The sequence below is a fragment of the Coptis chinensis genome, chromosome 8, assembly GCF_015680905.1.
Source record: "Coptis chinensis isolate HL-2020 chromosome 8, ASM1568090v1, whole genome shotgun sequence".
Classification (NCBI taxonomy): domain Eukaryota; kingdom Viridiplantae; phylum Streptophyta; class Magnoliopsida; order Ranunculales; family Ranunculaceae; genus Coptis; species Coptis chinensis.
In genome coordinates, this window is record NC_141463.1 from 27,618,802 (window position 1) to 27,642,540 (window position 23,739).

A 23,739-nucleotide genomic window follows, 5' to 3' on the forward strand; every position below is an offset into this window, starting at 1 on the left:
TTTTTGTAAAATTTCTGCCCTTTTGAGTTGCCAAATTTCGTGCTCATCTTCGGATAATCCTTCTAATTTCATTCCTAGTATTTTCGCATCATTTTCATCTTCTCGAACTCGGAGCGCATCTTTCTTCAATTGAAGTTTTTCTTTTTGGATTTGGAGTTTCCAATCCATCGCACTTTTCTTCAACTGAAGGTTTTCGAATTCCATCTCATCTTTCTTCAATTGTTTTTGAGCTTCCAATTCATAGCCTTTTTTGGTGGTTTTAGAAAGTTCCACCAGAAAATCATCAAGTTTCTTAGCGGATTCCTCTACTTTAGAATCACCTTCTTCTTTCTCTTTTTGCCTTCTTATCTTTTCTTCTTTCTTTCCAACAGGCCTATCCTCAAGCCCATCAACTTGGTGTGGATCATAATCTATTGGTTGAGTTGTCGTAGTTGATATTGGAACTGATGAACCTCCTTCCCCACTGTTTGACTTCAACTTTTTGGTGGGTCACAAATCATTTCTCAATTGTAGCCTCTTCCATTTGGGTGAGTCTTTCACCATATTATAGCATTGCATCCACTTCCAAACATTATGCATCACATATGCACTTATTGCTTCCTCAACCTACCAATTAAGAAAAAACTAAATTACAATTGAAAAATGTATTTGTGAATCAAAACAACAAATAAAAAGTAAATACTTACAATCATATTGTCATTATAGCCACTTGGAGGAGATGCTTGAATCTTAGAAAGAATAGCATGAAACTTGTTGATATTAGCTTGAATGAGAGTCCAACGGTGTTTCATGCCCGTCAAGTTGTGTTCGGTCATTCTTCCTAAATTTACATGAAATGCATTTAGAATCCTACTACACCATCTTGACTAACTTGTAGCCAACTATTGGTGAGAGCAACATATTCTTCTTGTATCCATGAAGCCCCTCTAGATTTTGCTTTTGGTTCTTCACTAGCCATTGTTGTTTTAAGAGTAGAGAGTAGAGAATAGAGAGTAGAGAGTAGAAAAAAAGTGAGTGTAAAACTATTGTGTGAGTGTTTCAATTTATAGTGTTAGAAAGATATAGATGTTTTTTGCCCATTTCTTCATTAAGAGCACGCGGTTTTGGAAAAACCGCGCGGTGTTGTCAAAACCACGCCATAGAATCCCAATCAGTAGCCCAAACCCATGCGGTGTTGGAAAAACCGTACAATTTTGCCAAAACCGTGTGAGAGATTTGATATAGCACCAAAGCTGGAACCAAATTTTGGCCGATTTGGTGTTTGGTTTGGTGTTTTCATCAACATGTGTGTCACACCCCGAATTTCGACAAAATTCGGAAAAACAATATTTGTTCCCGACTCTTCGATTTTCAAGATGTGATGCACTCTCAACTTCCAAAAACCCATAAACAGTTTAAATATGCGGATAATTAAAAACCAATAAATTTTTTAACTTAAACAAAAGTCCTCTTCATTACAAAAATTCACAAATAAGATTAGGTTACAAATCTCTTTTCAATAACTCTTTATTTAAAAATTACAAATGAAAATACAAATATCATTGTCTCAACTGAAAATCTATTTCATCTCAAGGGAAAACAAAACCTATCTTGAAATGTGACGCTAACGCAAACCACAAGCAGCAACCAACCTTCTTCAACACTAAACCTGTCAAGACTTATCAACTATGTTCATTTAATGAACACACCCGATAAGCAAACATGCAAATCGGGTTAGCATTATAAACAATGCTGGTGTGAGTAGCCCTAAAATACAATATATACTTATACATATATTTACACACTAAATAAGGTAGTTAGTTCCTCAACCGAGGCGCCTTAACATCCAACGGATAATACAACATCATTAAGTACCATAATTAAGACAGGTAGTTCCTCCACTGAGGCCCTTAGCTTCCCGACAATAATACAAAGGCATTTAGTTCCTCCACGAGGCGGCTTAGGTTCTAACTAAACTAATAACCAGCCAAGCATATTCTATACTTACTGCATTTCATGCTCAACTACAGAGTGGGTCGTCTCTGCACAAGTAATTAGTTTGACCCACCTTTCTGCAAAACCATATACAATCATCTATCTAAAGATATATCATTAACCAACATATTACCATAATTATATTATTTAAGGTTTTCTTTGCGTGTCCCTAAAATCAAGTTGTATCTATGTCTTACCTAGTTTCCCTGGCTACCATAATCGCTTCCCAATGCCGAACATGTACATCCACATGCCTCCCCTCACATAATGAACTACTCCGTGCATAACTACCCTAAGCGGGATGCCGCACACCAGGTAACCCTCACATGAAAGTCATTATATAAGTACTGCCACTATTCGGCATAAAATATCGCGCATCTCGTTCTAATTTTGCAAATGGAATAATCAAGCCACTATTCGGCTACACCAGAGGGCCATTCAGATTCACTGAAACGCTAGAAGGGCCAAGCATATCACATACACCCATCACAAGGGCCAAATCACATGAGTTGTGGTAGCTAGGTTCTAGGATTTTCGTTACGTAATTTATTCAGGTGTCATACCTTCATGTCTCATAATAATTCTTATTCTATCCCATGCCAGTATACTTAATTGTACTGAAGCTCAACGTTTCTCGTTATAATACAATCCACATTATCACGTGCCAATACTATTCATTGCACGATATCCAAATATCTCTATATCAAATCTCGAAACTTATCATTTCACGTGCCAATTATATAGTACACTACACCATATGGAATATCTCAAGCCTTCATAAATACTACCATTCATTTAAGTAGCAACTCCTAATAGTAATCAATCATGTAATGTATTCGTTCCATATATTTATGTGAACTCAATACACCATCAAAGCCCAATACTAAAGTCCATGAATCTAAGTCCGTATATAAATTAATTCTCATAAAAACGTATATATCTAAGTCTTATAAGAATCCCCTTTTATGTACGTGCCAATATTTATATTCTTTACACATTACTCACGTCAAATCTTAATTAGATAATGACAAACAAAATTATACTCTTTTCGACAATATTTTATTACTACATTTGTCCATATTCTTAAATATGTGAAAATCTGGAAAAAGTCAACATTCCACAGTCAACGGTCAACAGTCAAAGTCAACACGTCATTCTCAAAGTCAAACTGTCGTTTCCATGTTCAACAGTTCATGGTCATAGCCATGGTTCATGGCTAAGGTCAAAGTTCATGTCATGGCTAAGGTAAAGGTGCATGGCTCATGGGCTCATGGCTAAAGTCATGGTTAAGGTCATGGTTCGGACCCAACTAGCCAAGCCTATGACTCAACCAAAGGTTCAAATAATGTTAGACGGATCCACATAACAATAATGACCCAGCCCACAAAATAAAAGAAAACCGGCCCATGTATCTAGAATTAGAACTGGCCCAAACAAAACTAAACTAATCTTTAGCCCAAAGCCCAAACACAGCAATAGTGTCATCTTCTCCATCAGCTCCCACCACCACCGGATCAACCACCGTCACTTCCACTCGTCCACCCATTTCAACCAACCGATTTTAATCCCCATAAAAACCCCTACAACTTTACCAAAACCAAAAACCTCAAATCATTCAATCCAAAACTCTTCATCAAATCTAGATCTCGAATTCGAGCCGCCATTAATGGCTTCTACAACTTCGACAGCACCTTACCACCCATCGAAACAACACTAACCAACCTCAAACTAACAAATCTAACATCACAACAAAAAGTTCAATCAAATCAAACAGTTCGAATTGTTTTACTGGAGGATGTCTGGGCGTGTCGCCATTAAAGCTTCTTCAAGCTTCAATCTTACCCCTTTCCAGCACCCACTCAACCATCAATAACCAAACATCAAAACCCACACTCTTCCCATACCACCCAACAGTGTAACATCACAACCAAACAGAGGTTCTGTTCCTTTGGCTGGGCGACGCCATTGACGCCCTTCAGAGCTTGAACAGCTCCCTAACAAGGTACCAAGCCTAAATCAATCTCAACCACGACAATAAAAGTTCAACCCACAACAATTAGGGCAAGGCGACGCCATGAAAAACCTGTTTCATAGCTTCGACAACCCCCACCAAACTTCAATACACGACATCAAACACTTGACCCCGACATCAGCCAACCCACACACAATAGTATAACAATTTCAACGATACTTATTGGGCGATTTCTTTATCTCGGGCTCGTGACGCCATTAACAAGCCCATTAAGCTTCCACACTCTATTTCTCAGAGTTCCCTAGTTCCGACAGTTTCAATAATAGCAAAATAATATACTCATATATAACCAGTTTAACAAATAACGACACATAATAGAACGAAGAAGAATGAATAGTAAAACTGAGTGAAAAGCCTGGACAGTAAAACTGTTTCTGTATACCGGTGAAGTAGAAAAACTAACTACTCACCTGTATTAAAAAAAGCACCACGAATCCCTCGTAGTCTGAACCGTTGCGCTCCACTCTCTAGCAAACGAGCCGCCTCAATTTTTATTTTATTTTTTTATCTCAAAACCCTATTCTCTAGAAAAATATGAATATATACTCGGGTTTGAAACCTAAGCCCAACACAGACTCGGGCCCAGAAATCAAGCCCACATATCCCAAATCCAATCCAATGAATTTTAAATAAATAAATAAAAATAAATAAATACATATTTTAAATACAAGTGTTACAATGTGATTCTCCTGAAGATGAAAAAACACCAAATTTGTTTGATGTTAGGAAAGTGTCTCTCCTAAAGATGTTCTAAGTTTTAAGGTTCTTATTAGTTGGAAGTGAAACACACAGAAGACAAGTGTTTGAAACATATTATCCTACCTACATTAATATCCATTCTGCCAAGATGCTCATAAAGAGCCACCTCAGCATATTTTTTTAAAAAAGTCCCTATTTGAAAAATAATTAATTGATTGATTACCAATTTAACCTTATTATTGGTATATTTTATAATTTTGATAAAAATGTTTTTGTCATTTCAAATATTTAGGAATTAAAAAAACCAAATACAAGCTTTGTTTTAATTATACGCCAGGGTAATTGAGTAATTAACCACCAAAACCCAATTGATCCGTGAAAATGTGAAATACTCCAAACTCTCTCACAAAAAAAAAACCATAGTGACAAAATCTCTCAAATCTATCTCTCTAAAGAAAAGAAGACAAGATCGATGAATCCTCCAATTGGGACAAGAGTATCAAAAGAAAGAAGAGTAATTGATCCCACCAAGCTGCAAAATGCTCAAATGCCCACTCTCTGAACACAGGTAGGACCGATGAATCCCGTGTCAGCTGAAGTTTTCTCATCCACGGTTTGGATGTTTTGTGGTCAATCGCTTGTTACTTTGTTAAATTCTTGGTATACATTTTTTATGCCGCTGCATCATTGTCTTGCAGGTTAAGAAGCGCCATATTCCTCTTCTAAAGGTCTGAATTACTCTCTTAAGTTCATCAGTTTAGCTTTACTTTATGCATAAGATTATCACTTCTACCAGCTTTTGTTATGATGCTTAGCTGCACTTTGCAAAATACTTTGTATTAAGTATTTAGATAGTCTACACCGACTACGCACTTAAATTTAAGTCATTACTGAATTGTGTTTTTACAAGTAGAGTCACCTTTTTTATTTGTCGGGGTTCTTCCTGAGTTCCTGGTACATGGATTCATATTTAGCCTTTAGTTGCTTTCCATTGCTACAAGCGGTAGAAAAGATTGTGTTTCCTGATAAAGTTCATCATCGTGTTCGCCACCTCTGTCAGAATAAATACATTGTATTAATTAATACATAAGGGTAACCGTGGAGACCTAATTCATTCCTTACTATACAATTTTTTTTTTTTAAACATACAAACTAAAATGAGCATTGTATATTGTATGGTATGGTATGGTATGATATAGACTCTGAAGGGAAGTAGCAATAACAATTTAACCAGCCTTACTCTATTTGTATGTGCACTGTGATTTTAATATGTATTTGCCAATTGCCACTGCTCAACTATTTGGTTCAGCAACTTATAACCTGTTTACATATAAGTTAATTGATCAACATGTAAAAGTGCATTATTGATGTATTTGGGCTTGGCTAAGGTGCCAGGAAATGGGGATGCATCTAAAGAATGAAAATCCAATATTCAGAAGTTTAAGTACTCAGTTCCTTTGTTTTTTTCACATGGTAACTCTATCCATATGAGCAATAAACTTGATATCTTCTAGGTATGTATGGTGTAGCCTAAATCAGAAATGGACCTCCAATTTGAGTCTACCAAGCTGATCACTCCATGAGGTTATGTCAGTGTAATACTCTTATCTGTTGCAACTTTTGGAACAATAGCTTTGATGAGTGGCTTCTTTCTAAAGCCAGATGCAACGTTTGATGACTACCTAGCTGATGTTGTCCCTCTCTTCGGTGGTTTTCTTTCGATTTTGGGTGTTTATGAGGTATGTCTCTACTGCATATCTAACAAAGTAGGTATGTAACTCTACTCCATATCTAACAAAATAGGCATGTAAATCTTAAGTGATTATGTCATTTTTTCAATTAGCTCTGATAAGTTTGTACAAGACAATGTGTAGTATCAAACAAGATTGTTGTCCAGTTCTCCGAAAGTTTCAAATATGAGACAATCGCTCAACCTGAAAGTGTTCGGGTGGTTCTAGAATCTAGAAGCTTTTAGGAAAACAACGGGTGATTCTCTCACTCACATATATAATTCTGATTTGTAGATAGTAGGGCATGTTACTGCTGTTGGCATTGTCTTCAGAAGAAACAATCCATTAGACCAAGATGCATTTTCATTTAGTCCAGGAGACTTTTACTTAGATATGTCAAGATGGGTTGATTCTTCATATACAAAAGATGGATTTTTCTTTGTGCTTCCCAATTTTTGAAAATTTCAATGCCCTAATAAATAGCTGAAGAGATACAACCAACTGTTGTATCTGAACAGAGTAGGAAAGCGGTTATCGGATATGTTCAGGGTTTAATTGAATGTGTTCAGAGCTTAACTGGTAGTTATCTCGGTAGTAAGGTGAGATTTTTGACTGCCCAAGTATTTATTTTTGTTTAAATTTGATTCCCACGTTCAACTACATAGCATAGCATAACATGTGTGATTTCGAATATATGTGGTAGAAAGCATGTGTTGTTACCTTTAACATTTCTATTAGTTGTGTAAATCTCAATTCTCTATTTCTTTATTCCGCAGATATATAACGTACTTGAGAGAGGAGGAAGCAGTTCGCTGTATTCAATCCGTACATGGCTACGTTTTAGACGGCAAACCTTTAAGGTAAACCATGTTCCCATTGTTTTTGTTATGAGAGACTCCTTAGTTCTCCCTTTCTTTTGTTTGTAATATTGTTTGTGGATGTCATTTGCAGAGCCTGCTTTGGAACCACAAAATATTGCCATGCGTGGTTGAGAAATATGGTACAGATTATATTTTGATTCTTTTCATTTAGACAAGATTTTTGTTTCTGATAGGCTATAATTTTTTATTAACAAAATGTATTTATTGTTCTAGTCTTGCAGCAATCCTGATTGTCTCTATTTGCATGAATTTGGCTCCCAAGATGATAGTTTTACTAAAGATGAGACAATTTCAAATTATACAAGGTATATCTTCATAGCTTGGGCTACTTTCCTTTCATAATTGTGTTACTGGGTTTTCATTGGATCAATATTAAGATGAGACATATCCTTATAAATTTGCCCACTTATTCATTTGCCCATTTTGCAATCGAACATTTTATTTCCTGAAATCACAAATTGAGTTTTTATAAGTCCCCCACCTACCTAATTTACGTCTTTCGTGATTTAAATATCGATAGTGTTGTTCTAACGTACTCAAATTTCATGGGTACCTAATTTAGTTTTGCATGCATGTCTAATACAATCTGGAACTTGCCCATTCTTAAACTACTTTTGAATGTTAAATGGCTAGAGATTACCCAATCATTTTATTTGAAAAAGTTGTGTGGTGTGATTCTCCAAATAGTTAAAGGTTGTTGTTTCACGTGGTCCTTTCGAATCTTCATTCAACAGTTACTACACTATCCATGTCCCAGTCTCCGTCTTTGTAGATTGTACTACTATCATAATTTTGTTTACATGATATGTACATTTCATTTATACTCCTACTTATTATTTCATTACATTAAATTCTACACTATTGGTATAAATCAATACTATGACACATACCTTTTCCCATTTGTATCTTCTTTTTTTAATAGTGATTTGTTTCAAATATAGATTGATCAAATTGATAGTTCCCTTATGACAAGCATGATTTGTTTTTCTTTATTTGAGTTTTATGTTGAGCTTGAGCATGTTTGTATCTTTGTCCCTGTCTTGAGAAGTCAATATTGTTTCCCTATTCCCACGTCAAAAGCCGTAAGGCTACCACCTTCTTCACCAAAGGCTACCCGCTATATGTTGAAAGAGATTTCTTATATATATATTTTTTAAATTGTGTAGTTGCTTGAGGCGGCTTGGTGCTTGATAGACATAGCGGCTAGAGAGTTCAAGCAAACAAAAGCTTTACTTCCTGCACATTACCTAAGCTTATTGCTCATCTAGGAGGTTTGTGGTTGCTTTTGGATTCTCTTTGAAAATTGCATGTTGTTTTATATAGTTTTAATTGCAAAGTTATTATTTCCTTTACACTACACCAAAACAGGATATTAGTAACGCTCCAGTTTTTTGCTTAGTAACGGTTTTAAAGTGTAACTAGGTTCCTAACGTTTTATAAGCGTTACAATTATATAAAAAGTGTTACCTTAATTTTGCCAAATATGAGAATTAATTTGTTACGTTTTAAAATTGTTTGTTTGGACTAAAAAGCGTAAATAAATCGTGAATATTAAATATAACATTAAAATAATAGCTAAATTAGAATTTAAGATTTCTAAATTAAAATTTTCGGTGAGAAGAAAGAAATTTCGGTGAGAGGGAAATACTAAAATTCTCGCGCTCTTCTCCCCTATTTAAGATTACTAATGAACAGCCCTATTTTCATCGCTTCTCTCGTTCAACAAGTTCATCGAATACCACTGCTGCTGCTGCCGCTGCTGCCGCTCGCCGCTTCTGCCGCTATTAGGTAACGTACTTTATGCGCCTTCTTCTTCTATGATTTTCTATGTTTCATCATCTCATATCTCTTTTTCAATTTTTCACACTACTACTAGGTGATATCACAACTGAAATTAACTTGGGTGTTGGTTGGCTACAGTTATAACCAAAGGTGCGATTTTTATTACTTGTGTTATTCATTAAAAAATTCAATTTTTGTGGTTTGATTTTGCTCTTCTATATGTAATTAGTAATTACTTATTTTAGTTATGTTATGATTTATATTTTTCCTGGTTTGTGGATTGTTAGATTAATATTCATGCTAGCAAACACACACACGGTCCTCATAATGAATACCACCAAATCTGATGATGACAAACCCAAACCCAAACTCAACTTCATACATACGTTTAAATATCAGACCCAAGAAAGATACGGGTGTGGACAAAAAGGCAACTAATAATAATGTTGCTCTTGAGTTGAAATTGTTGGAGAAATTTCGTGAAGATATAAAAAGTTTCCGGATGATAAAGGGTTGGAAGAGTTTATAGGTGTTCGGTTAATGGGTATGGGAAAGCGGTACTTTGCCGGGGTATGGGTGGTATAGGGAGAGGGATTGGGAAGAATGCGAACGAGATGTTAAGGTTGTTCAAGATAGAGGAGTGTTTGAAGGTAAAGCCGGTATAGGTTTTGTTCTTCAAACTAACTAATTAAGGTACAAGTTTACCAAAGAGTTTTATTATAACGCGTTATGAGTGCCAAAATGAACCCGAAAGTAACTCCTTTTCGACTTAAACCCTAGTTTTTGGTTTCTTCCCTCCTCCTCAAACAACGCGACGACAATGAAGCTCGTCGGGTTTTGATGAAGTTGAACAACGAGGCGATTGTCGATCGAGCTTAAGAACGGCACTATTGTTCATGGCACCATCATCGGGGTAGATATCGCGATGAATACTCATTTGAAGACGGTTAAACCGACATTTGAAAGGAAAGAATCCAATGACTCTTGATCATCCGGACCGCGGAGGGGCAGCAGTATTCGCTATTACATTCTCCCCGACAAAGATAAACCTTGAGACTTTACCGGTTGAGGAGACACCTAGGGTCAAGCCAAAGAAACCAACAAATTGGGAGGCCTATGGGGCGGTCGGTCGCGGCCGTGGCGCAGGATGGACGCTTGACGACGTGGCGGTGGTCGCTAGAAATGTTGGACTTCTGCAAATTTTTGCAGGATTTGCTTATGTACAAGAGTGGGCATATGGAGAGATTTGGTGGATGTTAAGGATAGCCAGATTTTCGTTTACCATTCTTACTTTGTTGAAATGTTTTTAGCTTAAGCCTACTTGGATGGATGCTTAGTAGAATTGTAGAATTGTTTGAACTCATTTCATGTGAATGCATAGTACAATTTGGTTCAGTACTGTTTATCTTTTGGCATTTGAGGATTATAACAATTAGAATTGACAGATTGGTGATAACCCACATTTCTCTTTTGGAGGGAAGGTTCATAGAATGGCCACCTTCTTTGTTTAATGACATTAAAATTCAGATTTGAAGAAAATAGGTGGCCATGGAGTTTCATTTTTCAAAAAAAAAAAATGAACCTGAGTAAGTTGTTATACTTTACTATATTGACCAAATGTCATCTGTTAGTGTCCTCCCCTTCACCGGTTGAATGATTCTAACACTGGGTCAATATCTCAGCTCTGTCTTGAGTGATTAACAAGGTATGCTCGAACTGAGCTAACAGACTCCCATCTGATGTAACAACCGGCCCAATTATCGCCTCACATAACAGATTAAAGCTACCCATTGTCGGCATTGGTTTGTGGATTGTTAGATTGTTAGCAAAGTGGTGGAGCTAGGGGGCGAGTGCATACGCTCACCCTCGGATTTTAGCAGAAAAATTAGTGTTATTTTTAGAGAGTACTAACTTTACTTATTTACTTTGTTTGGAGTACTCCTTTCCATATATTCAGCCCTAAAAAGCAGTGATTTGAAAAACAAACCCAGTTTCACCCTCCATAACTTCCCTCACTTATAGATAAGATAATTTTCATTTTCAGCAAAAATTTAATGGCGATATTGTGTTTGAGGGAGTAATTTGGTAGTGAATTAAAATGAACCCAAATGCTTCTCTAATCTAATCTAATTCCATTTCTTTAATTCAAACTCCCTAAACTCAATCAAACCTTACATTGAAATCCGAGAAAACCGGGAGGCATGTTTTAGAAATATTTTTTTCAATCAATCTCTCTCTTTTCTATGGAGTGACAACTGAATAAAAGAAAGAAAAAGATTGGACTGTGGAAATATTAATGAGAGGGGAGAATCAACAAACAAAGTGGTGGGTTATATAAGTATTTTCGTTTTATTTTGGTGGAACTCTCATTAACATCTATGTATTTATTATTTCCATCTTATTCATCCCTCTCAAATTTTTGAAATAATGGCGATAACTTGATTAAAAAGAGGTTGCCTTCGAAATTGAGAAATGTGACCTTTGGATCTTTCTGTGGTCATAGACACACCTTTAATTTCGGGGTTAATTGAGTTTATCATAAGAAGAGATCGAAATGCAAAATTAGAAAGAACTTTCAAAACAAAATAATTTCTTTGAAAAACAGAAAACAAAGATACGACGGAGAGACAGAAGAACGACGAGCTCTCTAATTTTTTGGCATTTTTTCATATTATTTTTGTATTCTTGTTCGTCTAATAGATGTGGTCTCTACGTAGATCGAACTAGCTAATCGTGATGCACACCATCCGACTCTAAACTGAGATAACTAGTAGCTGTGTGTCTATGAATTATGTTTCTACTTTCCTACAAGTTATCATCTCTGAAGTTGTAGCATTCATTGGCTCACCTCGAACAAAATCCCGCTCCGCCAATCGATTGTTAGTAGTATCTAACTCCTTTTTTTTTTAGTTTGATAGCGTGGATATGGTTTTCTAGAGTTCATGCTGGAATGGGTTGAATATTTAAACAAAGAATAACCCATGTCTTGTTTCTGGTAATTGTGGGTTTTAAAAGATAAAATCTGAACTAGTACACAAAGTATCTCTTTTTGAAATTCAGACTTATATTTGAAGCAAGTTCAAAATTTTCAAACTTGTATCGAAGTGATTTGACAGTCCGCATCCTATTGGCTGAGCCTTTGGAATAAAATCTACAATGAACTACATGAGTTTGTATATATGTGCAAACCGATAGCATATATTTATATTTTTTTAAGACTGAATTTCAGGCAATTATCTTGAGTAGAGTGTACGCATGTTGGGGGGAATGAGAAGTCTTTTATTTTGTGCTTATATGTTATAATGCCTTCAAAGTAAAGCATTTGAAATCAGTCCACACTTAATCCTTCCAGTGCCAAGTAGTTCGTATCTAATTGTGTTTACCAATTGAAGTACATCTGATCATGTTTAGCAATTTAATGGTTAAAATGTAGGCACCGTTTAGCTTGTTTACCGAGATAGTTCAATATTTATAGAACGTTATGCATCAAATTTTCATAAACAGATGGTGCTAAAAGCCAGGCTAGTAGGAAATGACATTGACCCTATCACTTGTTCCTTGTGTTTACTTGATGTGCTACTTGCAGAATGTCTCAACCGATTCCAAAAGATTGGATGAATGAAAATGACAGACTTGGGAGTGTGTATAGGTAGGGGTTTCGATTTTATTCTATTAAGCTAGTGGCAAAGACGAAAACGTCGACCACGTGTCCTTGCCCATGTAACAAATGTCGAAATAGGAAAAGGTTTGCATATGATATAGTTAGAAAACATTTGATTCATAATGGTATAGAATCAACATATCGTGTATGGGTTTTACATGGTGAGAACCCATATAAGGATCGAATGGTAAACCGAGTTGAAGAAGAAAATAGTGAGAAAGGACTAGGGATAGGGAATTTTGTTGATGTTGCTTATGGCATGCATGAAGAATTAGTGGGTGATTTGAGTGGAGGCGATGGAAGTCAAGCTGAAGATGTTGAACCACCTATTGTTCTAGAACCTGATTTGGGTAAGAGGTACAATGAATATAAGAAAAAGCGTAAGAAAAATTATTATACCTCATGTGAGGCTCTGTCCTGCCACAACCCTTTCAAAGAGTTGTGGACCTCCATAACTTGAAGAGGCAGATATAATTGGTCGAAATAGTGTGACCGCGCTTTTGTCTTTGTTGAAAACGGTTGCCGGATGGAAACACTTTGCCTTCTAAGTATCCCGCAATGAAGGCAATGTTGAAAGATCCGGGAATGAAAGCCGAAAGTGCATAGATGCATGTGAAAATAATTGTATGCTATATTATAAGATCTGAAGCTGATTTGACAAGCAGGTCCTCAATATGAAACGCCTAGGTACAAAGTAAAGGAGGGGAAATCGGAAAGAAAAAAAAAAAGAGGCGAAAAAGTATTGAGACATTTCCCTTTGATTCCTAGACTTAAAAGGTTGTACACTATATCATGGATGGCACGTGAAATGATGGCGGGCACATGAGAGCGACACCTTCTTGGAATTATATGAGGCATCCAATCGACTCGCTTCAAATGGAAGACATGTAAAGATGATTGGCCATTTTTGCTAAGGAAGGGCGTAATGTTTGGCTTGGAATTGCAACTGATGGATTCAATCCACGTGGTGTTCAATCCACCGGGTTATAGTTGTTGGCCTTGTTTTAAGTGGTGCCTTATAATCTGCCACCGCCTTTGTGCATGAAATCTGAGTTCCATATGATGTCGTTGTTAATACCTGGGCCGAAGGCACCGAGTCAAAACATCGATGTATTCCTTAGACCACTAGTTGATGAGTTACAACAGTTATGGAAAGAAGGGGTGGCGACTTATGACATGCACAAACAGGAGCATTTTACTTTGAGGGCTATGTTGATGTGGGGCATTCATGATTTACCAGCGTATGGCAATTTATCAGGCCGTGTAACACATGGTTTACAAAGCCCGCCCTATTTGTGGTGATGAAACTCCGTCTATGCATCTTCGAAACGCAAGGAAGATCGTTTATACAAATTACCGGATGTTTCTTAAATCTGATCACCCATTTAGGCAAGGCAAGTACTTAGGAGTTAAGACAAAAGAGTTAAACCCTCCTCCGCCAAGGTTAAAGGGAGAAGTAATTGAGAAAATGTTAAGTCGTGTCCATTATGTACCTGGGAAAGTATTAAAAGGTACCAAACGGAGTATAGATGATGTGGATGTGGTTGCTATTGGAGATGATGAAGATGATGAAGATTATGAAGTTACTGAAGCATGGTATAAGAGGTCTATTCTCTTTGAACTGGAATATTGGCCGAAGCATAAAATTCGACATGTTATTGACGTGATGCACGATGAGAAGAACGTGGCAGAACACATAATAAATGCGATTCTTGACAAGAAAGACAAAACAAAGGATACAGTTCAGGCACGAGAGGATTTGAAGAAAATGGGGATTCATAGTGGTCAATGGATGCAAATAGACCCAATCACAGGGAGATCTGTTAAACCAAAGGCCCCATTTGTTTTGAATAAAGATGAGAAGCTAGAGTTCTGCACAATTTTGAAGAATTTGAAGCTTCCTACAGGTTTTTCATCGAACTTAAAAAACATTGTCACTTTGAGTCCTCCTGGTTTGCTTACAATGAAATCACATGACTATCACGTGATTATGTGTTACTTGCTTCCAGTTTTGCTTCAGCACGCTTTTCCAAAACACCGCGATTTATGTAGAGCTATTCATCGATTAGCTTATTTTTAATCTTCTATGTTCGAAAAGTCTTAATCCGAAAGGAAATTCAAGATGCCAAATACATGGTTGCAGAGGCATTGTGTGTATTGGAAAAGTATTTTCCAACCGCTTTTGATTGATATCCGATCCACCTCTTGGTGCATTTGGTGATGAAGGGCTGATTTGTGGACCTGTGGTATCCTAGGTGGATGTATCCATTTGAATGGTATGTAAAATGCCTTTACTTTTTATTTTTATTTAGTGGCAATTATTATCAAATCTAAACTACAAAGTACAATTTTGGTTTTGTTTATTTTAATAGGGCAATGAAGGAGTGTAAAAATATTCCGAGCAATAAACGTTATGTTGAAGGCTCCATTCGGAGTCCTATATTGTTTCGAAGTCCGTTAGGGTATGCTATGGAGTACATGCCAAATTCTCGGGATGGAAATCACAAAGCTACTCGTGAGGCATTTCTAGATGAAGATGGAGAGTATAGTGATGAGGGGCCTATACTTGAGGGTAAAACTGTGATCCTAGGCAAGGAACAATGGATACAAATCCGTAGGTGGGTTCTTTTTTTCGACGACATCGAAAAGCTTGATGAACATTACAGGTTTGATTGTTTTTGATAGATTTGACTCAAACATTTACTAGTCTAAAAAGTCGTAATAAATAGTCATGTCAAACTGTATAAACAAATTGTAGTGAATATCGTGCCTTGCAAGCAACCGCGACGCGCGAGGAAGAAAAAGGTAGCAAAGAGGCGAGATGGAATCTGGTTTATTTTATTGTGTGGTTATATGACAAGGTATTGTTTTATATATAATTTAGTTTAGTAGGATATTACAATTAGTATTTTAATTTTATCTTTCTAATTGTCATTTTTTTTACTTCACAGTTGTTGGTTGCAAAAGACACAGATTGTGACTTATGGCGATTTGTCCAAGGACCATTGTTCAAAGCTAAAACATATAAAAAGTACCGTGTTAATGGTTTTGTGTTCTCTACTAGGTCGCATGACAAAACAGTTTCCACACAAGATAGTGGTGTTTGCATGAAAGCAATCACTACGTTTACGTCGAGTAGGAAAGACAAAAATCCTATTGATGCATCGACTAAGTGGTATGGGGTTATCGAACAGATAATAGAGTTGGACTATACGACCTTCCAGCATGTTGTCTTTTACTGCAATTGGGTGAGGGTGGAGGACAAGACCAATGGTTGTAAACTTTGTCCAGATTCTAATTTGGTGATGGTTAATCTCAATAGGCTAAAGAGTGTTGATCAATACTTTGATGAGCGGTGATTCTTGCTTCCGAGGCTAGTCGGGTGTTTTTACTTCTGAGGATTTGAGAAATCCTAACCGTGGGTAGTCATCATAAATTGCCTAGGCGATTGACAAGTCGAGTTGATGAACTAGATGCACCAACTTACTTCCAATCTATTCTTGAGGACCAACCTAATTTGCAGCCGTTGATGGAAAGTCTAACCTGATTGTAATAGTTGCACTCTCATATTGTGAGATTTTTTTAGTTGCATCACGAACTTCTCATTTTCTACTTTTAAATATATAAACTTTTTCTATTTTGAAGTTTGTCCGTGCAGTTAGGGTGAAAGGTGTGTTTGAGTTGTTTTTATCTTTTTTTTTAATCAGAATAGTCTCTATAAATGTATACTTTTGAACTTTGTCATTTTTTGTGGTATCCTAATTTTACCTATTTGTTCTAACATTTTTTTGTCATATAGTAGGCTATTTAATAATGGCACTAGGTCAATCTCAATCTATTGCTTCCCCACATCGAAGTTCATTCCCTTTCCATCTCATAATTCAACTTCAGACTCTCACACATCTCAGCCTACGGGAAACTCACCAACGATTACCAAGTTACCTATAGAGTTCGATGAGGATAAGCGTCATTGTGGGTCCTAACCATGCCAAATGGAATACCCGTTGGTATTTATGTTCGATCTCAGATTCCAATTCATTACAAGGATTGGAGGAAAATAGATGGAAGCTTCAAGGATAATGTCTGGAATAAATTAATGGTAAGATTTACATGTACTTTAATTTCGATGATAGCATCCATTATTCTTGAATATTAGTATGTTTTTCAAGTCCTATATCTACATGTTGTCCAGCCCTATGAATGGAAATTTACTTAATATGAAATAAACAAAAGTCACTTTGTTTATGTAGGAAGAATTTGAGCCTAATGTTCCCCAAGCAATGGCACGCTGAGAAGTTGAAAAGGACTTTCCCAAAAAGTTCAGATCAGCAAAGTATGCCCTGCGGAAAGAAATTTTGCGTAAGTGCGAGAGTGTGGAAGAAGCTATTGCAACATGCCCAGATGGTAAGGACCCAAATCATTGGGCTGCGTTTGTTAGAAATGAGAGTACCGCTGAAGTGAGAGCTAGAAACGCAAAGAATGCAGAGAATGCCAAAAAGAATATATATCGACATACTAATGGGCGGGACACATATGCCCATAAACTGGATAAAATGGTAGGTGTCTATTCTTGGACTAACGATTTCTTATCATGTTATGCTAACAACTATTAAGGATTTTTTTTGTAGGATAAAGAAGATCCTAGCAGAAAACATGGACGGGTAGATAGTTGGAAAAAAGGACATGAGCGTCGTGATGGAACTATATTAGCGAGTGCTCGGACCTATTATGTAAGTTTTAATAACATTGAAGCTTGAACTTACCTGTGTATTGGTATTGTATATAGACTATGTTGCATATTGTATTACTCATATCGGTGGTTAATATTGTAGGAACAAGTGGAGGCTTCTCATAAAAAGAAGAAAAGAAGCAAGCGGGTGGTGGAGGGGCAGGTAATGGAAGTAGACTTCGATAATGATGAGTTGTCCAAGTCTTTGGGTCCGACAAAGGGAGTAGAACTCGTGGAATCAGCTCCAACAAGTCTAAGAAGCAATTGCAACGTCATGTATTGCCAAGGCATTATTGCAAAGAAGCAAACTCTTCATCCAATTCGAGTTGAAGGGGAAATGAATGAGATGAAGTCTTCCTTAGTTAATGTCATGGGCGTGTTAAAGGTGAGTTTGCAGTTTGCACTTGTGCTTTATTGCATACAATATCATTATGTATAACTAATTGTTACTATAAATTGTGTCGATGTACTTAAAATTGTCAAAAGCAATGGAACACCGATTTGCTTAACCATCGTCGCGACAAACAACACCAGAAACCGAAGTCGGTTCCAGTTCTATTCGTCACTCGACTCAACAAAACTTGATGAATATGTTTGCAAATTTGAATCCTCCTTCTGGGACGCTTGGTTCTTCACCAAATGTATCTTTATTAGATAGGGATGGTGTAGTGGTTGCTAAATGGTATGTCATGACAGAGACAGTTGGAGATTGCAATGGCAGAAAAGTTCTCGCTGGTGAAAAAAAGGTCTACATAGAGGAAGTCTTGGTTGGTGATGCTCTTGTTTACGATGGGCCCCAAGATGGAGTTAGATTTTTGGATGGCTTTAGTGCAGGAGGTCCTTTAATTTGGCTCGAGTCAAGAATGCAGTTTTCTTAATAAGTTGTTTGGGATATGCAAACTTTCTGAACTTGGAATTTTTCAGTATGGTTTGGTTACTTTATGTTTTGAATGTCGTTTGTTTTTTATTTAATATGGATGTCATAGTGACTTGACAAACTTATGGTCTTTTTTTGGTATGGATGAGTATTGACTTTAATATGTTTGTACTATATCTATTTATTAAATTTGATTGCGATATATGTATGCTTGTTTGCTTAGCGAGGTTGAAGAAAGTACTAACCCATTTTTAACTCCTTTGTGCAAATCAATATAATTGGTTTGCACTGCCGGTCCCAAGCCCGGATAAAGGAGGAGGGAGGATGGTGGAGCCTTGGACTGTTTCCTGCAAACGCTATAAAGAGAAGAAGGAAGAAGTGGAGCCAGAGGGGTAGGTCTGATCCGTAACGAGATCAAAGGATCAGTATTTGCGTGTCGTACTTGGTTTATTTTCCAATTCATGTTTATGCTTATTTTTATCATTTTTTCTACTCAATTCTCAGAGTTTAAGCTTTGTTTGACAGATTTCTTTGAAGGCAGATGAAAAATACGTGTTTCAATTCTTTTCAAGGGCTGACAAGGTTAGTAGGGGTGCTCTTTTTTAGCATATCATATTGTGGAGACCTTCTTTCACTTGTGGCCACTTTAACTGGAGACCTTCTTTCACTTGTGGAGAACAACAATTTAACTGGAGACCTTCTTTCACTTGTCAACTGCTTCAGTCTAAATGTTCTGTAAGTTATCTTTTTGTCTGGGAACTCTATCAAATTTATTATTAGGTTGATTATAGGTGAAAATTGCAGTCCTCATAGTATCTTATTTGCATCTAAGCAGAAATGTGTCATACAACAACTTAGCTGGTGATATTCCTTTGGGAAAAAAGTTTTCAATGTTTCCTCCGAAAGCGGTGAGTGATTGTAAACATTTTTTCCTCAGTGGGAGAGCTTACCACTTCACTTTCTTGACATAGATGGTTCCGATTTAAGATTCTAGGTGGACTGCCTTCTCTGCGCAGCTTTGTTGGAAATCCCGGGGCTTTGCGGTCCTTGGGTTGATTCTCCTTGCCACAATTCTCACACTCCTGAATGAGGTACACATAAGTTCTTAGACGGATCTTTCTACTGTCACTATTCTCCAATTCGTTGCTCGTTGTAACAAATCTGTGTGGTCGTTGTGCACATAAATATCATTTTTTATATGGAATAGACGTCCTAGCTAAACTACCAAGGTTAATGAACATCAAAACCTGCAGTTTACACATACATGGTTATCTAATATTCGTCAAAACTGGTTCGTTGTGGGACAACGAATAAAATGGCTTCTGTTGCTCACTTGAGTGTCGTTGCTCAACACCATACGCACTATAAAAAATAGATACTCTTAATGAGTCATGAAAAGCTACATGAAATCCCCATCGTCTATTATCTTAGAAAAAGTAACTTTTACATAAATGACACTAGAATATGATTCATATTTTTGTTCTTGATAGGAACCTGAATGAGCTTCCTCCACCGAAACTTCGAAGGGCTTTAAGCAACACCATATACACGCACTCGGTTTCAACATAATAGCTTACTTGTGCCCTTAATTCAACTTGCCTTGCACACTGCTGAGTTGCACTCACTAGTCACTACATACCTCCATTCTTCTTTTATTGAAAATATGGTAACTTAGTCTACTAATTTTCTACTTGTTGCACTCCTTTTCTACGTTAATCCCAAAACATTTATAATTTTTAAATAGTTCTATACACATAACCATAGGTGATCAACTGATCATAGAGGCAGCATGTATAAAATTTATGTTTGCATAATGTTATGAACAATTAATATTTTTTTTTCCGGCAGAGCAATGAAGCGTCTCAGAAGAAACCAATATCTGTTGGGCCGTGGGGAGGACTAGATGGAGACCGTTGGGACGATGGAGTTTACACAACAATCAGGCAATTGGTTATAGCTCATAGAGCAGGAATTGACTCTTTTCAGGTTGAATATGATAAGAAAGGTAGTTCTATATGGTCGGGGAAGCATGGCGGAAGTGGTGGCATTAAAGTAGACAAGGTAATTAAGTGGTTGCCATGTATAAATTTTTCATGGACGAAGACAAAAAAAATATTTCATGGACGAACTCATTCATTTTCTTGAAAACCAAAATTAATGTGGTTATATTTGCGTTTAATTTTTTTTTTCTAGTTCTTGGTAATTTCATTATTTTCCTCCAATGTGGTCTTTGCAGCCTCAATATATAAAGCAGCTATCCTAGGAATTGCTTTAGGTTTCCTTCTCATGATCTTAGTGGCAGCATGCATACCGCACCCACCTCCAAATACAAACTGTTGTATCTACTCAAATAGTTGTTGTGGCCCAAATGGCTTGTTTACTCTCCGTCACCTAAATATGTTGTCCAATGTTTAGTGCGCACCAAGATGATTAAGAGTCTTAATTAGCTAATTGTCCGAAGCTTGTGGTCCTGCTTTTGATGAATATCAGTAATGGCAGCTTGTGGGTTGACCACTTGGGTAAACAGTGGGAGCTCAATTTGCAATACATATTTCACTGGAAGTAGGGAGCCATCAGCTGGGGTATCCAATGGATTTATTTTGAAAAAAGGAGATGCAGATAATCTATTGGATGCAATGGTTTCATATATGTGTGATGCTTCTGGGGATATTGCATCAGTTAGATCCAATAGTATCAGATCACCTACAAGATCCTCAAGACAGATTGCTGCTTCTTGCCAAACGCAACAGAGTCAATCCGAATGCAGTTAGTTGGGAGAAAATGATTTTAGGTCCATGGAGCTCAGTAAGAACTGGTTTTGTTTCCAGACAGGGGAAAGATCTTACAAAGTGTCCATCTAAATCTTCACTAAAAAGATCGAGAGCTAATTTGATTGCCAAAGAACAAGAAATGGGTTTTGGGTGTATTCTATCTAGGAAGGATACCAAGCCATGTCACATTGGCCAAAAGAAGGCCAAGAATAGTGATGTTCAAAAGCCAAGACCGAGGGACAGACAGTTGATCCAAGATCGAGTTAAGGAGCTACGAGAGCTTGTCCCAAATGGTGGAAAGGTGTATACTTGTTTTATAGTAGTATATCCTCTCGTTCTCTGCTGTGGTTTTACCGACTTTTTCTGCTTTTGCTTTCAAGTAATTCACATTTTTTTTTTCCGTGATGAAACGATTAGTAGCATTGATTCTTTGTTGGATCAAACCATAAAGCACATGTTGTTTCTAAGAAGTGTTACTAACCGAAATGGTAGAAGTTAAAGCGGTGTATATATCTGGATGTGTGTAAGTTGTCACGTCTAAAAAAAGCACTCTTCTTTTTTTCCCACCTAGGTGGAATGTAATTTATTAACTACGTATCAACTCCAAATCTGAAAACAACAATCTCTGCAGGCTTAATGGCAGCATGCAGACTGCACAATCCACCTCCATTTTCTGAAGGAGCTCTGGACAAACCAGGTTGGATATGACCCTGAAATCAACTCCTACCCAAAGTGGCCGGTTTCTCAGCCTTATTCACACATCTTTGCCTTACATGCAGCTCCTAGAACTTCAGTTGGCTCGATGAAAGAGGATGTTAGAGTGCAGTTTGGTATGTTATATGTTTTGAAGGCCGATGATATTGCAATATTCTAATAGAGAAAACTACTTGTCATTTTGAAAGTCATGAAATTAGAGAGTGAACATATTTGAACCAGTTTTCTTGATGCTATTAGGTTCTCTTAAGTGAATTTTGTGAAGCCAGTCATCTTTAGAAGTTTAGCAACTGCGGTCAACGTTACCTGGCGAGTCCTATTCTTTTCACTATTGCCTAAACTGATTTTCCATACCCAACATGGCGGGTTTTCCAAAAGAATGTGTTATCATGACAGGGGACAACAGATAGCATAAGCGCTTTTCTTGCAAAGATGTGCTACCTGACACCCGGGAAAGTCGTAAGACATTTTCAAAACTCATCTTTCTTTGTATTCCTCCTAGAAACTATAATGTATTCTTCAGCGAACATCACGGATATAATATCAACAGATTACACCAAATGCCCATTCCATCTCATTATTTTGGATGTTTTGAAATATTTGACCAACTATTCAAATTTTGTTTATAGAGCAGTTTTCGGGAACATTCATTCTATACTATAAACGTTTAATAGTGTGGGGTATCTTTCCCTTAAGTCCCTTGCATCTGCTTGGTTTTCCTTACGTTATGTAGCTACTAATGAACCATCAGTATACTTTGTTAGGTAACATCGTTAGGCTCAACGCTTTGTTAAACTCCTTAGCACCGGATAGTCGATGATTCACGATACGAGGTGTATAGTCATCGCCTCGATGATAGGTGGCTTGTTGGAGGTGCCTCAAATCTTTGGAGGAGCCGTTCTTAGGCAGATTTTCACGGATGACCAGTTGGGAAAATTGAGTCAGCAAATAGATCCCAAGAGATCTTCTCCTCATGACTACTACCCTCTCCCGCGGTTGGCTTAACGGTTTCTGTGGCGGATCCGAAATGCCACCCGTGGTATTACCCTCCTCCTAATTTGTTGAAAAGTTTTTCAGCTAAGGTTCTAGTTAGCAATCTTTTGGCGGTCGATAATAAAGCTCGAGTATTGTTTTAGCCCCAAGTCTTTGTACGGTTGCAAACAAGGACCGAGACCCCAAAGTGGTCCATGCCAAGGGTAGTCCTCGAAACTAATGAAGATCTAAATTCTCTTTGTTGTAGGTTTTCTATGATCTTTTATCATCGAAGTAAAACAGTTGTTGTTTTTATTAGGTTACATCCAAGACCAGCAAATGATGCAGAGTACCTACATGGCATTCTAGAATCCATTGCTTTCGATTGAGGTGAAAAAGACGCCGCTCTAAATAGTTTGTTTCGATAGCTACTAACAACTAATTTATATACGTTGGGTTTCAAGGTCTTACCAGCCAATGCTCATATCTGCAAAATCATTTCAAATTGCCTATTTACATGTGATTCGGGCAAAGGCTTATGGATTGTTAAAGGATCTAGGTGCAACTCCAGTGGAAAGAAGTGTTCACTTCTTTGGGGGAGCTAAAAATGAGAAATGGACAGCACTCTCTTGTTGGCTAGTACTAATCATACATGCACGTGGAATCATGGGAACAAAGGGTAGTACTCAATATATGGAAAACCTGTTTCCCCTTTATAGGTGACCCTTGATCTAATATTCTTATAAATTCCAATATGTCACACGTGCTCTCTTGAAAAATCGAAGAAATTTTTTTTCCTTGTCTCTTGTTAATCTTGAAATGTAAACTTCCTGCAGTTTATTTGGATTAGTTGTATAACACATGTTCATGTATCTTTGTCAACATATTCTTTTGGAGGCGTTATCGTGTCAATTATC

At 37.1% G+C, this 23,739-nt stretch overlaps 1 protein-coding gene and 1 long non-coding RNA gene across 14 annotated transcripts; both read left to right on the forward strand.

Moving 5' to 3' along the window:
* Positions 1 to 5,088: 5,088 nt before the first annotated feature.
* Positions 5,089 to 17,616, forward strand: LOC147480889 (putative general negative regulator of transcription C16C9.04c). 12 transcript variants are annotated; one of them, XM_086580566.1, is made up of 14 exons: positions 5,089 to 5,273; positions 5,404 to 5,433; positions 6,220 to 6,444; positions 6,954 to 7,034; positions 7,212 to 7,295; positions 7,387 to 7,435; positions 7,530 to 7,621; positions 8,483 to 8,587; positions 9,044 to 9,104; positions 9,193 to 9,248; positions 16,668 to 16,858; positions 17,010 to 17,315; positions 17,388 to 17,489; positions 17,592 to 17,616. In XM_086580566.1, the coding sequence occupies exons 3-7, from the start codon at positions 6,343 to 6,345 to the stop codon at positions 7,544 to 7,546; spliced, it is 333 nt and encodes a 110-aa protein (XP_086436692.1). In that variant the 5' UTR covers positions 5,089 to 5,273; positions 5,404 to 5,433; positions 6,220 to 6,342; the 3' UTR covers positions 7,547 to 7,621; positions 8,483 to 8,587; positions 9,044 to 9,104; positions 9,193 to 9,248; positions 16,668 to 16,858; positions 17,010 to 17,315; positions 17,388 to 17,489; positions 17,592 to 17,616. The 12 variants fall into 12 exon arrangements, with proteins under 12 accessions (XP_086436692.1, XP_086436691.1, XP_086436693.1 ...); XM_086580565.1 differs by having other exon boundaries at positions 8,483 to 9,104; XM_086580567.1 differs by having other exon boundaries at positions 6,235 to 6,444; positions 8,483 to 9,104.
* Positions 17,617 to 19,376: 1,760 nt separating this feature from the next.
* On the forward strand, positions 19,377 to 21,627 carry LOC147480890 (uncharacterized). 2 transcript variants are annotated; one of them, XR_015206833.1, is made up of 4 exons: positions 19,377 to 19,456; positions 20,214 to 20,426; positions 20,856 to 21,439; positions 21,554 to 21,627. It is a non-coding gene; the product is annotated as an uncharacterized LOC147480890 (long non-coding RNA). The 2 variants fall into 2 exon arrangements; XR_015206832.1 differs by having other exon boundaries at positions 20,865 to 21,439.
* The last annotated feature ends 2,112 nt before the right edge of the window (positions 21,628 to 23,739 follow it).

Excerpts from the sequence above, each read along its gene's own strand:
- LOC147480889 (XM_086580565.1), top strand. The coding sequence starts at position 6,343 with ATGAGTGGCTTCTTTCTAAAGCCAGATGCAACGTTTGATGACTACCTA. Across the intron at positions 6,445-6,953 it reads CGATTTTGGGTGTTTATGAG|AGTAGGAAAGCGGTTATCGG; the intron begins GTATGTCTCTAC and ends GTATCTGAACAG. Across the intron at positions 7,296-7,386 it reads TTAGACGGCAAACCTTTAAG|AGCCTGCTTTGGAACCACAA; the intron begins GTAAACCATGTT and ends TGTCATTTGCAG.